We start from the raw sequence: 17,046 nt of genomic DNA, 5'->3' as shown, positions 1-17,046 counted from the left end.
TCAAAACATACAATTTGCTTGGACTAGGTTGCAGAAAGTAGTTTATGCTGCAGGGTACTGCTGAAAACAATATAGTAATTGACTGGAAAATAATGGAGGTTAAGAGCTGTGTGTGTTCAGAGAAAGAGAGGAACAGAGTCCCAACCTGCAATCCCAGGGTGAATATGGACATACCCAAAGCTGGGCCTCCCTGATGAGCAGTATCAGAAATTTAAGACTTGGGGGAGGGGGAGAGAATAGATGTCAATAAAATAATCCAGCCAGTTGCTAAAAAAATGAGCAAATAATAACAAGTACCAGAGTGGGGAGCAGGAGGCAGTACTCAAAAGTTGCAACAATAGATTATCTAAATTGTCCACTCTCAACAAAAGTGTATAAGGTATGCAAAGAAACAGGAAAATATAACCTATGCAGCAGAAAAAAGGAGGCAACAGAAACTACCTGTGAGAGTGACAGATGTCAGATTTGACAGAAAAAGTCTTCAAAGTAGCCATTATAAATATTTTGCAGATCTAAAGGAAAGTGTGTTTAAATATTAAAGGAAGGCAGGATGGCAATGTCTCACCCAAAAGAAAATAGCTAACAAATATAGAAATTATAAAAATAGAACCAAATCAAAATTCTGGAGTTGAAAAGTACAACAAGAAATCCACCTGAAGGACTCACAGCAGATTTCAACCGGCAAAAGAAAGAATTGGTGAATTTAAAGACAGATTGCTGGAGATTATGAAAACCAAAACACAGACAGAAAAAGGACGACGAGATATGAAAAGCTCAAAGAAAAGTGGGGCATTATTAAGCACACTATTTTAGGTGTAATGGGAGTATCAGAAGGAGAGGAGAAAGAGAAAGGAGCAGAAAAAATATCTGAAGAAATAATGGCTGAAAGCATCCCAAGTTCATTGAAAAACAATAACCTACACATACAGAATTCTTAACAAACTCCAAGTAAGAATTCCAATAAGATTAGTAGCCAATTTCTCAGCAGAAACAAAGGAGGCCAGAAGGTAATGGATAACATACCTAAAGTGCTCAAAGAAAATAACTGTTAACCAGGAATTACGCATTTATCAAAGCTGTCTTTCAAGAATGAAGGTAAAAATAAAGACTTGCTAGAATAAAAACCAAAAGAATTTGTTGCTAGTGGGCATATCCAATAAAAATATTGAATCAAGTTCTTCAGGCTGTAAGTAAGTGACCCAAGATAGCAATTCAAATCCACATACACACAAAAAACCAAAGAGCATCTGGTAAAGACAGTTATGTAATAATAAAAGAACTAAATTCATATTTCTCTTCTTTCTTTTCTAAACTGATTTGAAAAGAAACTTATAAAGTAATATGTATAAAATATATTACTAGGACTATAATATACAGAAATGTAAGAAAATGAAAACTTAAGGAAAAAATAACCTAAGAGAAGAGGGGAATGTCCTAAATTATTATTATCCTTATTTTAAAATGCTAAATGTGATTTTAAAGTGTACTGATGATTATAGTGTTACTAAGTGCATTTTATAGTGTCTACATGTAATTGAAATATATCAGTTTTGTTGTTGGGAACGTCAAAGTCATTACAAGAGGTCAGGAGACAAGTTTTCTGTGGACCTATTTTACACCAAGCACTTCAAGGTGTTTTCTGACTTTTTTCTCATTTAATTTTTATAATTAATCTATTAGTCTAATATATAATCTCCTCAAGACAACAGGGGGAAAGTACACAAATAATGCCTATAAACTAAGTAAAGGCCATATTCCTACTAAGGTTTCCTAATAGTTTGAATGAAGAAAACTAGGAAATGGCACATTGAAATGCCATTTTCAAGCTCCTAAATATAACTATAGCAATTAGTATAGTACTTCTGCTGGCAATGGCAGTGTCACATTAAACTAGCATCATTAGTTTAAACTAATGTTCAAACACATTAAACTAATGTTATTTTTTAAAATTTATAAGTTAATTTTAGCTTTATGGTTAAATAAGAAATATAAGCATAAAAAGTTGTTTATTAGGTTATAGGTGTGAGCATTTTAGGAGGCAAGATAAAGAAATTAGCTAACATGTAACATGAGGGTTGGTCTTTCAAAGTAAGGGAAGATTAAGGATTCAAATACAGATCTCTATGAATCATCTCTGATTCCCAGTAAAAAGCAGAGATATGTTTTTCATAAAATCCAAATGTATTCTTTTTTCCTTTTTAAATATAAAGAGATATTCACACATACACACAAAGGCAGAATAGATAAATTAAACACAAGAGAATATACAAAGATATTCAAAACACTAGAAATAGAAATTAAAAACAAGAAATTAAAAAAAAAATAGCAGCACACTTACAATTATCTTCTTTGCCTAATAAAATCAAAAGAAGAGTAGCAAAGACAAACTATAAAAATCCATACATCAACAAAGGAACAAAAGAACAACTATTTCTAGAACAATCTGAAGCAAGATTTTTTCTTGGTTATAGATACAAAAGTCCCATATTCTATCATAATCTAAACAGATATGACTGTTGCTTACAGTAACCATCGTTTCTTTACTTCAGCTTTCCCTAACTCACAAAGGAGGCGTTAGTGGGGAAAATGGTGGCTTTTCTGAGTGATGTTGGTCGTAGTGAAGAGTTCCACTAACCATCTTAACAGTTTAACAAGAATATTTTAGATTTAAGTTTCTCAGAATTCAGGTTTCATGAGGTTGCTGAGTAAATGGAACATGACTTTCTATGACTACTATTATGCCTAAGCAAATATTCACTTAAGGAACTTTTATATTGCACACAAAAATAGAGTAGAGTAGATACTTTTTTTGCTTATCATGTATCATTTAGTGTTTATGTTTTCTGGAATACCATAGGCATCAATAAATATGTTTTAATATATATGCTAATAATGAATGCATGAAAAATTGATGAAGCAGATTTCTCTGTCAAAAAATATGGCTTTATCATAGTCTTCAAGAAAAGCCAGACATTTTTATAGATAGTCTGAGAACAGAAACAAGCACTAATGGTCTCCAACATGCACAAAAAAATACATACAGAAAGTTGCCCTGGCAAAACTTGTGGGGCGTCTTTTAGAGCTCCGGGACTTGTTGGAGAAATAACAGAAATAGAAGGCCTTTCCATCTTCTGAGATTCAAAGGAACTTGAACCTAAAATGAGAAAAAAATGTTAGGTAATATAAGTAATAGATTTGTAAATGTGGGTGATGAATCTTTTTAACAGAATGTTGACCACATCTGTTAATTGTATTAAACCGTAATTCAGCATCAATGGTAAGAGTGGAACATTTAATTCTAGGAAGTTATCATTTTCTCTTCTTTGGTAAATTGATTTTTTAAAGGTAATTAAAATGGTATAAACAATATATTTTTAGTTTCAATTTGTAAATATTTATTTTCTAAATTACTGGAGAGAAGTTTGCTGTTTAGACTTTTTCAAAGCCTCATATACATAGGTAAAGAATTCACGTTTAATGATAGAAGGATGGCAATTGTGAGGTTAATCATCTTGGCTAAGGGACTATCTGTTGTGAACTGTCTTTCCAGAGAAATGATAACGAATGCATTTGTAGTATAATTTATTAGCCATATCTAAGCTAAGATACCGTAATTTTTTAAAAATCAGATTTAGCAGATATCTCAGTTTTAATCTTACACAAGAATCTTTTGAACTTCTGAGTATGCATTAATATAAAATGATGACTGCATCTATTATTTCTACAAAACCATAATTCAACTCTGTTGACTTGCTTGATTTCATGTAGAGAAAGTTGGCTCTCCCTTTAGCCACTTGGTGAAATTCTCCCTCTCCCTCCTTGTTTTAATGAAAATCTCTTCTCAGATAACTGTTAAAGTATATCTAACACAGTCAGTAATAACAGACTGTCTACAGAATGCTATTATCCCTATTCAACTCACAGCTATTCAAAATTTAGCAAAAGCTTCCTTGAGAAATATCATTTATGGACCATTGCCTGAGGATAAGCCCTCTACACATTTCTCCTGTACTCTAAAATTAAAGCTTAAATTAAGCAACTTTGCATCTGGGTCCATCTCTAGCAGGTAACTAGAACGAGATGGTATATATTTTACATACTAACCTCATCTCTTACTCCTTGTTTATCCTACCCATAAATCTTATTCCTTCTTATAACCACCATAACTTGTTTACTCTTTAAATCACCGTGTATTTTACATTTTTATAAATTGTGTAAAAATATTTTGGGACCAAGCCCATTTATTCATTAATTTAATGCCAACCCATTGCAAAGTAATTTATTTAGGCCTCTTTCACATTCTCAGTGAAAACTTCATTACTTGTTTCTACTTAATAGATACATCATCATCTTCTCCCACCCACTGACTTTAATGCCAATGAAGAAAATTCTTCCAATATGGAAGACTCACAGTTTATCAAATTATGAACTTCTCCTCTAATCCTCTTCGCCCATTCACCTACATGACCATACCGAATACTCTGCTGTATTACGATTATCTGCTAACATGTCTGGCTTCTTCACTAGACTGCGTATGACAATGAGCTGACTACAAATCAAACTGAACAGTCCTGTATCACAGTAAAGTTTCATATGTAGAAATAGGGCCATTTCCAGGTGCATTATTTGAACTCCATGATAGCCCTGCTTATTTCGGTGCAGAAGGATATTGTCAATAAAATTCTTCCATAGCCATCAAGACAAAAAAAAAAAAGAGTTAAAAAAGAAAAAAATGATACAGTAAAGTAGAACTCTGGAATTCCTAATTACTATAGTCACCAACTTCTGACATGAGTGAGGATAGTCTTAGTATACTAATACAAATTAATTTCTATCAAATAATTAAGAAAATGGTCAATCTTTACTCTTCAATTTAGTAAAATATATTTTATAACAAAAGCAATCTTATACTCACTGGACTCCAGTGGGGGATGGGAGCTCTCAGGAATCCGTGGAATGTCACTAAAAGAAACAGGGTATGGTGAAAATCCCATTAGCTAAACTACCCTGCCTGAGGCACTCAGCCACATTTTATTTCAGAGGTGTGAAAAATCCTTTTGGTCTTTACCGGTTGGGAAATGGACCACGAATTATTATTATTAAAGCAACTACTAATGTTCATGAATATCAAACACCACACACACACACACACTCACACGCACACAAAAACTGCAGTAAAAAATAAGTTTTCATATATTTAATAGCAAAACACTTCAACATGACGACAGGCTAATATTGTGGCTGAAATTACCACAATATTTTTACTACCAAAACAGCAGGTTTTGGAAATAAAAAATGTTAAAGGTAATATTTTACTTCAATTCTAGAAAATCAAAATGACACAAATTTTACAAATCAGTAATATGCTTTACAAACACATCTGAAAGAGTTTACTGAATGGAAGGGATGGAAATATCTCTTGATAATAAAATGATACGATGAATATTGTGAGCAAAGTTAATAAAATGAAAAGGATGAATTGCTTTGGAAATTAAAAGTGGTTCAAGCTTGCAACAAAAAAGCCAAAATATTTTATATATGTGAATATAGACTATATATACACATATATACCCTATATAGAGATTCATATCTCTATACTGAATTTAGTTAAATATATGGCATTTACTATATGGCTAGAACGTGACTTGTGAGAACACCCATTCCTACCACACTCATAAGTTACGCTGAAGAAATAAATATCATCTCAGCTTAATCCAATATCTAGTGTAACCTTAAGAAGCCTGGACCAGCTTTAACTGTAATTACTGCATAGAACTACTTTACCTCTGGTTTTTCCAAAGATATTTTAATACCAATTAAGGATATTAACAATAAACAAGTCTTACAGTGACATATTAAAGCAGACTGGAGGTAGCTAGTACCATATGAATTATGAGTAAATTAAGAATTTCTAACCACTTACCTTGTGACCTAACTTCACTTCGATTTCCTTGAACTTTTGGGGGCAACAAAAACAAAAACAATTTTCTCTGTTTGGCTGTTCTTTTGATTTCTCACTTCCAGTTTTTGTGCAAGGTAATTCTCACAACTGCCTACAATTTTATACTTTTTAGAAATCACGCTACATTCTGTATTATACATTTTATAAGAAACACTTTATTATATATTTTATAGGCAATGCTACGTATAAAATAACTTGTATAAAATTTAGGGGTTCATTTGCAGTGCCTAAAACCAAGAGACCAACTTTTTTTAATTCTCTGTCACCTTCCTCTCAAATAGGCAAATAAAAGTGAATTTTTAAAAATTCAGGAGCAACAGTTTATTAGACAGTATGAGTTCTTTGAAAATAAGGCTTAATTTCAATTATAAAAACTAGAATCTGGAACTCTGAATGCAGGTCTGTGCTTTGAATTTTATTTGTCTCTGAAAGAAAGACGGTGGAGAAATTGCTAAAAAAAATTAAGTGATTTTGAATCAAAACTTAATGTTACTTGCTTTAATAATATTTTCAGGTATAAGTTTACACTTGATGTTTATACAAGGCTTCTTAATTAGTTCTTGTCACAGGGAAGGCAGTAGAATGATTTTAGTAATTATAAGATAAAGATCAACAATACCCTGCTTTGCAGGTTGGCAGAAATGGTCAATATATTTCAAGAAGCCTGATGATTCTTCGACTGTGCTAATAATGTCCATTTAAGTTATAGTTGGAATGATTCTTGGAGTCACTCTACCACTGTAACCATAGAAACAGACTATAAATAAATATTTCCTTTTTGCTGTAAATTAATATTTGCTAAACAGAACTATATTGAACATAATTATTAATATATAGCTAGAACTATTCTTCCAGGATTCTAATAGTTACTCCATTAACTGGAAAGTTAATATAAGCTTTGATTTTTATTTAAATAGAATCTTTGTATCCCATATTCTTTTGAAATCCACTAGAGCTTAGTGTATGCTACGCAGATTATTAGTTTTTAAATTATTACCATACAAAATTAAAAAAAAAAGAAAATGATATTCCAGTCTACTTTAATTGTCTATTAGGTTTTTAATGTCACCATGAATCAATGGTATTTTAGTTTATTACTGTTAAACCACTATATATCTTAAAGTATTTGGAAGCGGGCATAATACTTGACTGTAAATTTTATTTTTGATACTCCTGATTAATTTTCCCATTTACTTACCTCTTTCCAGACTCATATTTACCTCAGCACTAGAACACATATTATATAAAACTAGCATAAATTAGGTAGTGTTAATATATTAAAAATTTGCATGGAAATGTACAATACTTTTACATATATCTTCAATGTTTACTCTTAACTCACCACTTAAATATTGGTTATAAGCTTGCCTTTATTTTAGAGTTTTATATATATTAGTATTATTCTTTGGAATAGCTTATCATAAATTTTCAGTCCTTTGAGAAATAGTATCATTATAACTCTTGTATGTTTTGCATTGGCAAATATTCATCAGGACAACAAAAATTTAGATTAATACTTTTCTCAATGTAAAAAAAAATCTGAATTTATGGCTCTATAATATTTTGGAAGATAAGAAAAAAAAGAATTATTTCCAAGAATACATTCAAACATTAAGCCAACTATAATGAGAGTTCAAAATGCCTTTCAAAAATCACAGACTGGCAGATGATTATTCTGGATAATGTGGGTTTGCCAGAGAAAGCTAACAATACGGGAATGGTAGATAATGAAATTATATTGTTTTAAGATAAAAGTTGGAACTATCTCTGAGAATAAGTATAGGAAAAATTCGATTTTTAGTAGAATTATAGAAAGCTTATTTAGACATATGAACTATTACTACTTTAGATATCACAGGAAGATGGGTTTGCTAGTGACTCTCTTAAAATAGATACTATTCATTAAATTAGAGTTACTAAAAATAAATAGTCCTGCCATTAAAAGAAAATATTTTGACCTTATATTTCACTTGTGAAAAATACATATCAATACTTTTTGATATTACAATAGCGAAATTGTGGAGCTTCTAAAATGTACTGAAGAGAATTCAGTATTTAAGTGTAAAAAAAAAAATAAAATAAAAAATTCTAAAATGTATGCCCATAATTGAAGAAAAATCTATCCATGTTAACATGTACTGTATGAATGTATAAACTTCTATTTTTTTTTGAAATCCTGCTAATACATGTAATTTACTAAACTTAAGAAGTAAGTTTGTTTTAGCCTTACCCAATAGGCCTTGAAACAATAATTTCAACTTGAGGTTCTGATTTTGATTCTAAAATAATGTTGTAAACTTCTTCATTTGTAGCTCCCGGCAGGGGTTTACCATTCCATTCTAGAACTTCATCCCCTTGAATTTAAAAAAAAGGGCATTTTTTTACCTTATATATTCTGTTTAGTTTTCTTATCTTTTCTCTTTTTTTAACAAAGAAATGCAAAACATATACAAATAGTTTAATGGTCTCGGCTCTGCTCTCCAAAGCAAGTTGATTGTCATATAATGTCAGCTAAATGGTTCTTTTAAACATTTCTTTTCTTTTTTTACCCCGGGGAATATTACTGTTCCCTGGAAACAGCACCTTTATCTTTTGAAATATACCAGAAATAACAAAAATAATTTCATGCTATGGGATGGAATTAGCACAGCCTGTTTGTAAACACTAAAAAATAATAATTAGCAGCATGCCATCCATATAATAAATGTTGGAGGCTCTACATGTGAAAGATTCTTATTAAATGCTGCATATATCCTATTTTATTTTTGGCATAGAAGGCAATTAAGATTTGTTAGCATGAATTTTCTAGTTATAAGTCATGCTTCATTGTCTTCACCAGACGCACAGCAGAATAAAAATGCATGAAAGGATTTGAATTCACACCCATAGGGTAACGCAGGTAGCTATGGCAAGGTTACAAAGCAAAGCAGATGTAAAACTGTTGCATGATAGTTAATCTACTTCCAGATGTTTAAAAACATACATTCTATCTATACATAATATATATTTGCAAGCATTAAAGTACAAATATAACATATTTTACAAAATAGCAAAAAATCAATATAATATGTATTAATCTGTTAAATATTCAAATATTAATAAAACAGAGTAATAGAATGTTATAAATTTTGAGCTAATAGCATATAGTTGTTATTTTAACTAGAGTTTTCACTATAGATCACATGGAAAAAACATTTTTTCATAAATATTTAGTTCAGTTTTGGGTCCCAAATTGTTCTCTTCCTGGGAACCTTCAATGCACAATGGCAGTCTCAGCTGAAATATCCCAACTTCAGTGACATTTTAATTTTTTGATGACCCTGCTTATTTTGTTGCTTTCAGCGCCTGGAACATTTTAGAAAATGTGCTGAACTAATAAATGAATATCATCATCATCATACATTTTTAAGCTAGGTATAAACAAAAATCTTTCTTTTCTTTGTTTCTTTAAAAAAAGTAGAAAATTATTGCATTCGAATTATATTAATTATTTTTTTCCATGTACTTCCTTACTCAAAAATTTGAAAATTAAATATCTGAAAAGCATATGATGATGCTTTGGTTTGGCAAAAGAGTTTAGTTATTACCAACAGTTAAAGGACCTCTAGTTTGACCTATGTAGTTATCTAGCAAAGTTTTCAAATAGGCAATGAATATGCTTCACTGAATAGAAAAAAAAAGGAAAAGAATTAAAATAATTACTAATTTGCAACATATTAGGGGTACTTTTACATTTTTTGACTAAGAAAAGAAACACAGTTAACATGACCTAGTAAACATACATAATATGAATATGTATATTTGCAAGAATGTGTATATACAAGCATAAATTGAAAAAAATTTATAAAACAATACTTACCCTGATTATTTTGCATTCTATTATGTACACTGACTTTTTTTTTTTTTTTTTTTTTTTAAAGGAAAGACAGAGAGAAGGAAGGAAGGATAGAAGGAAGGAAGGAAGGAAGAAAGGGAAACATTTTTAAACATTTTCTTGTTTTATTGTATTTTGTTTCTTTGTTTTTGTTACATGGGCTGGGGCCGGGAATCGAACCGAGGTCCTCCGGCATAGCAGGCAAGCACTTTGCCCGCTGAGCCACCGCGGCCCGCCCTGTACACTGACATTTTATATTCTATTATGTTCTATTTCATTTGTTTCAAATGCTAAATGGAAACCAGTAAGTTGATTTTACCACCCAGCAATGAGCGGCAACCAATATTTTGCAAAAGCACAGCATCACAAAATTCTTCCCTTTAGAGATAGCAGTCAGAAGTCTAATTTTATTAACAAATTAATACATGCATTCACTTATTTACAGATCAATAAATCCCCTATCCAGAAAGAAATTCTTTAGCAATGTGTATTACTGAATAATTTCTTCAGACAGGGAGGTAGATAATGACAGTACAAAGATGAAAAAGAGACTTTCTCTGTTCTTAAACTTGGTGAAGGAGAAATAATACAGAAACAAATAATTCTAATAAAATATATTGTGTTCAACAATAGGAGTTTATTTGAGGAACAGAGGTAGAGACAGGTTAGTGCCAGGGAAGAAGTAATTAATTACTGCTCCAAGTGGGATATCATGAAAGACCTTAAAATTAAAGCACCTAAGGGTGAACAGGTGATTCAGTGGTAGAACGCTCGCTTTCCATGTGAGAGACCCAAGTTCAATTCCTAGACCCTGCACCCCACTCCCCCCCCAAAATAACTAAGGCATCTTTACATGAATTTTGAAGATGGACAGGATTTCAATAGGCAGAACTGAAAAGCTGCCTGGCAGACAAGAGGTGCTGACCGTGGTGTAGGTGGGAAACAGCTTGCTGGGGAACTAGAGGAAGACTGATATCGCTAGAGGGTGAAGTGAACAGTAGTGGAAGTGGCTGAAGGGTTAGGAGAGGACAAAGCTACAGAGCTTTGATATCAAAGAACAAATGACAACTGGGCGAAATGGAAAGGTCTTTATGAGGACAGTGTTAGTGTCAATTTTGCATTTAGAGGGTTAAACTGAGTGAAGAATGTGGATTTGGGAGGAGTAGGACTGCAGAATAGTATGGAAAGATTAATGCACTATTGCAAATGCCGAATAAAGAGCACACTGATAAAAGATACAGCACTGCAGTTTTAAAATCCAGTGTTTATATCTAAATAGAAGGGAAACAGTTTGCAAATTACATAAACAGAATATATTTTCTAATTTACAAAAATACCATCAAATACATCAGTTGCTTAAAGTGAAAAGTATACTTGTCTGTTTTATAGTTATTTCAGTGGAGCTTTTAACACTCCAGGCTCATAATGGGGTTAAAAATGAAATTAATCAGTAAGGAATATTTTTATGTAGGAAAAAACAGGCTAATGACTTCTAAGAAATCTTCTGTTTAAATATGTAGAAAAAGCAAAATCCATTGCATTTATAATTGGTCTGTAAATACAAGCTTTTGCAGTTGAAGCTGTCTTATAAATCGAATAAACATTAGATTATTGAACAGGAGACCTTATACTTTCTGAGGCTTATTTTTGAGTCATTAAACAAGCAAAGACTTAGTGCATTAGTTCACAAAGACACCCTTCATAGGTTGTGTATTTATTTCTTGTTGAATCATAATTGGTTCCTTTTAAGAGACAGGGTGCCTCAATATTTCTTCAAAATTGTCTAGCAGATGGGAAAACGTCTCTGATTTTTCTTCCTATACAACACTTGCATAGAAAGCCCCTATCAAAGATAAAAATTAAAATGATTTTGAACTAATATTCTGGTACTCAATCACATCAAAAATGCCTTTGTCCTAGAATATTTACTTAATGGTCTTGAGAATACAATCATAATGTATAAGTTGACTGGAAATGTTCTGTCTATATTCTCAACTCTACAGCAAGGTGACTGTTTTATTTACAATTGTCTGGAAAATACAGTAGCAGACACACCAACCAAAAGACACTAAACTCTGAATTAATATCATTTGGAAAAAATATTAATAGGATTTAATTAAAATGAAATGTAAATAATTTATCAAAAATAGATTTATAATGAGTTGCTGGTGAATATATACTATATTTGAATATATAATATGATTTTATTGTATCATGTTAAGGTTACACAAGCAACATAATGCAAATTCCCAAATACCAAGAAACAGCACATCAGCATATATATATGACATTTAAATTAAATTGGCATAAGTCACATTAACTTAACAAATGTTTACTTTATAACCTGTATGAGAGATGTGGGCCTGATTATATTTTACAAATAAATATTGTTCCTGAATAAGTGTTTGGGACTACGATGAAAAACCTTACTAATCACTGTAGCTGAAAACATGAAATAAAGAATTAAATAATGATATTGAGTATTTTTCCATAAACCTAAAATTATCTTAGATTTTGAAGGAGTTTTATAGCAAAATTATGAAGTCTTCCATAAAATTTAGTAATCCCTCAGAATTTTGCAACTATTTATTTTTACATAAATATATTTCTTTACTTTCCCCAATTGCTTACTTTTCCCAACTGCTGCTATGCTAATGCATAGTTACCTATTATGGCAATAGTTAAGTGTAATATAGGAAAACGTACCTTTATTTGTGCATTAAAATTAATTTTTTAGTTTTTCTTACTTATACATAACTTACCCAAATTGAAAACCACCAACTCATGCATACAGAACGCATTGTTTAGATGCTGAAAAATAAACTTTACCTGCTCTCAGGTGTCCAACTACATCTGCTAGGCTACCCTTCTTTACTTTGGTGATGAAGGCACCAAGGCGTCCTAAGTCAGTCATTTTTCCTCCAACAACCTGGGTAAATTATATAGTTATAAGCTCACAAGGCTTGCATTAAAACAGAAAGTGTATTCGTTTAAGAACTAATTTGCTAGTCTTTTAATATATTTCTAGAATTTAGTGCAGGGACATCAATAGAGTGAAATACATTTTAGATTCAAGGCGCTGGCATTATAGTTTTAAAAAGAAAGCAGTTATCTCCTTAAATTTGAGAAGACCATGTGTTCTAAGGAAGTTTATGTACTGATTTCTTATATTTATCTACCATTAGGACACCATGACTAATGTATACACTTAGTGGGAAGGTTTGAGATCTTTGCTACTTACCACCAAAACCAAGTGTATGACACTCTTTATATTAAGACTCATTGATTTTTATCCTTTAAATCCCCATGCCCACCTACTGAATTATGATTTCTACATGCAGATAATGTTCCACTGTTGTATCATATATTGGTATCTTTTGTATATTTGCAGTCTATGATCATAGAGACCACAGCAAGCCACTTTGGGGAAGCAATTTAGCAAGGTGCAGAGAACAAGAGCTTAAGTGTATTTTTCTCTGCTACTGACCAGTGGAACAACCTGCTCATCTAAAAATATTTCTGTTCCCAACTGAATCTCAAAGTTCTAGCTATATTCCTTAATACTTAACACTTTCACCTGGATTTTTATATCACACCCAAAATTAAATAAATCTGAAAAAGACTCTAAATTAAATTTTTGTCAAAACAAGGACTCAAATATACATAATTAAATGGGGGGGGGGGGAGAGCAGTATTAGCAAAGATTGAGATTGATCCAAAATTCATGCCTATTAGTGGAAGTAATCAGAATTACCTCATAGCAACAATAATTAATGGTAATAATTATGAGATTATATTACAGATACTATTAGAATCTTATACTAAGATACTATATATTAAGTATTAAGGTACTATTAAGTAATTTTGGGGTGGGATTAATGGTCATTGGCTTTGAAGAAGTTAAACTATCACACAGTTGAAATATCTCTTTCTAAATAATAATATTAAAGAAACATCTTTGATTTTCTTTAAGTTTCTGAAAGCAAATAAACCATATTATTTAACGCACACATGTACTCACATAATGTAAGATAGATATAAACATATTTTGTAGTCTATTAGTTTGCAAATTTAGCCCTTAGAAGTCACTTGATATTTTAGAAGATATATTTTACATTTTTGGCATTACCATAAAGGTTATTATAATCAGGATACAATCTCTTTAATGATGTTTTATGCTGTTTTTTTAGGGCAACATAAAAGGAGGAGATTCACACTTTAAATTTACTATCCTCCATTAAAATCTTATTTGTAAATACTGTTCTTGAACGTTAAATGCAGAGAAAAATACTCCAGGTTTCCTATAATTATTGCATTGTGAAAACACATTGGATGCTATATTAAGAAATTAATGTAGATAAAATTATTAAATCTGCCCTATGATATCAATATATTTTCAAATATCTATTCACTACAAGGCCTTTATTTTGGAAAGGAAAGAAATATATTTAAAAATCACTATCAAAAACTTTATTACAAAAAAAACTTTATTACATGCAGTCTGCACTATAATTCACTGTTTTAGAAACAATTTAAACCATCATACTTACTTTCAGACCCAGTAATGCACCAGATTCTTTGGGCATAGTTGTTCTCTTGTTAAGAATAACACGTCCAATTAATCGGTCTCCCTCTTTAGATGGCTGCCACGTGACAGGATGCTTTTAAAACATGGGTAGAATTAAAACAAATAAACAACTTGCTTTCTTTCCTTTTGACATATAATTATTGGTTGTGGCATGGGGTAATTGACTCATTTAAAAGATACTCTAGAGGAAATTCTTCACTCTAGTTGGCTTTATCCTTGGATTCTAACAGTTCATTCAGAGCTATATTTTGTTTGCACTAGTCACTTATTACACTAAATAGTAATAAACATACTTAGTAACTAGGCACACATCACTATAATGGCTCTGAAATGAAATTAATAGGAATTAAAAATGGTATATGCGTATATAAATAAAGCTGATTCTGTATTTTGAGTTATTGTTAGTACTGATATCTTTAACCAAATAATAGCTTGTTTACATAGTCATTATTTAATAAATACTTTTTACCAAATTTAAAATTTGTTATAACTATTTAGTAATAACTGCTTTTTTCTCCAAAACTGTACTGTCTTAAAAGAAATCAGTATTGGGTCTAATTAAATATACAATGGAGCTGAGTAAGAATACCATCTATGACATATTAAAACCAAGAACAATGAACAGCACCCATTATCCCTGGACTCTGAAACACTCTCTTCCCAGAAAGCTTACCGAACTAATAGGCGATGTTTCTCGGCTGTGCCACGTGGAAGGATCCAACCAGTAATAATCTAAGTCACCTGCAGAACAGGAAAATAACGAAAAGTGTAAGGACATATGAAATAGAGAATGTATCACTTTAAGTATGACTTCTTCAATCTATAAAGGTTACGGATAGCATAATCTTGAGTGTGTACATCTGAGAATGATACACACCTGCAATGCAAAGGCTGTGGTCAGAATTACTGAATGAATGTATATTATAAATGTCCTTCATAAAACGGGAGGGCTACCTTTTCTTCTCAGAAATCAGTTTAGAAACTTACACACAAAATGCACAGAAAAGAAAAAGGCTATCCATACCAAGACACAGCCTACTATGTGGTGATACTGGATACAATTTCATCCATTGAACTGAGATAAATATTAAAATTTAGCATCTCCCTTTCTATTCTTTTGAACTATTTATCACATCTTTCCAAATTAAGCTCTGGTCTCAATTCCCTCACGAGTGAAAAATATGATGTACAGTTTTAGGACACGGTGATGAATAAAGTAAATTTTAAGAAAAGCATTTAGCAAAATAATACACATAAATAACAGAGTATCTGATTCTACTGAAACCATAAAAAAGATTTTTTAAATCCTAATTTTTTAAGCTTGAATATATAAATCTTAAGGATTTTGATTTCAATTTTTTGATTTGAAAAATATAATGCCAAAGAAAACATCTGACAAAAATAGATTTTAATGAAGCAGCAAGGCTTTCAGTATTTGCATAGGAAGAAGAGAGAAAAAGTGTCTAACCCATGTAAGAACAGCATATTAAGGAAGGCAGGGGAATAAATGACCTTTTACATTTTAGATGAATTAAATCAATGTGAAATCAGGAAAGTGAATAAAGCATGCCTACCCAACAGTGAGACATCTAGGTGAATGTTTGGAAAATATGTTTGGCTGATATTTGTGACAACTATGAAGGAAGGATTTTATGCAGATGACAGGCATGGCAGAGATAGGTACTATAATGTGAATGCAATAGAAAATAAAATAATTTTAAAAATCTGCAGAAATCAATTTCTCATTAATTTATCATTAATAATAATTTCCTTTCAATTTCTTAGTAACTGCTCCCTTTCCCTTTGATATAATTTCTTGGAAAGGCTGAAAGAGAATTACAATTTTGTTATAATAAATACCAAACAGTTCTTAAAATCTGTACTGTAGATAATAGTAGCAAATACAGTGAAGGAATGAATACTAGAAATTACATCAGCAAAATTGTTTTGTTAAAATTTAGTTCACATCTCTTTCAAAAGCATATACTTTAAAATGTATATATAGAATTGATGCCAAAGATCATAAATTTTTAATCCTCTACTGGACTACCTCAGCTAATGGAATATAAGGATGCTGGGAAATTTCCTTACATTTGCTGTTTGTAATTCATGTTTATTTTTAAAGCCTTCCTGTGTGTAGCATTATGATACCATTCCTCTTGAAAGAAAAACTTTTCAAACAGTTATAAAATAGAAATTACTACCAAGAAGCATACATAAATGTTATAGTTTGAAAGTAATTACTATAATTTCATAAGCTTTCTCCCTAAAATTTCATATACCCAGAAATCAGACCTGATGACTTCTTAAATGATGATTCATTCTGAAATACTGTGACAAATTAAAAGAACTGCTGATGTACTTGGGAGGAAACTTCCCTGCAGATGAAAAATTAGTCATAAAGTTGAAAACAGAGGCTAAAAATGACAAAAAAAATATCCTATTTTAAAGACTTCAAGAAAAGAATACTTCATGTATTCCTCAATAACTTAAGTCAATTAATTGTACTTCTCGGAAACTTCTCTGACTCAGGCCTCAACTCTTCATATGGTGGCTCAAGTCTATACGTTTCCCCTACTTTAAATCAAGCTGATCTAGATGTACTTACTGTGGTGAATGCTC

The 17,046-nt window shown here is 31.2% G+C and overlaps 1 protein-coding gene across 9 annotated transcripts in view; it reads right to left on the bottom strand.

Moving 5' to 3' along the window:
- The window catches only part of RIMS1 (regulating synaptic membrane exocytosis 1), a 490,334-nt gene that overhangs the window by 168,642 nt on the left and 304,646 nt on the right, over window positions 1-17,046 (bottom strand). For all 9 annotated transcript variants that reach the window (XM_077162224.1, XM_077162226.1, XM_077162225.1 and 6 more), the window contains 6 exons: window positions 15,098-15,165; window positions 14,387-14,497; window positions 12,666-12,765; window positions 8,193-8,316; window positions 4,916-4,962; window positions 3,042-3,154 (listed from right to left, as the gene is read on the bottom strand). In XM_077162224.1, the coding sequence (XP_077018339.1) occupies window positions 3,042-3,154; window positions 4,916-4,962; window positions 8,193-8,316; window positions 12,666-12,765; window positions 14,387-14,497; window positions 15,098-15,165 (563 nt within the window). The remainder of the gene's footprint in view (window positions 1-3,041; window positions 3,155-4,915; window positions 4,963-8,192; window positions 8,317-12,665; window positions 12,766-14,386; window positions 14,498-15,097; window positions 15,166-17,046) is intronic.

The sequence above is a fragment of the Tamandua tetradactyla genome, chromosome 5, assembly GCF_023851605.1.
Source record: "Tamandua tetradactyla isolate mTamTet1 chromosome 5, mTamTet1.pri, whole genome shotgun sequence".
Taxonomy (NCBI): domain Eukaryota; kingdom Metazoa; phylum Chordata; class Mammalia; order Pilosa; family Myrmecophagidae; genus Tamandua; species Tamandua tetradactyla.
Note: the sequence above shows the minus strand (reverse complement) of the source record. Positions and strands in the feature narration are given on the sequence as shown.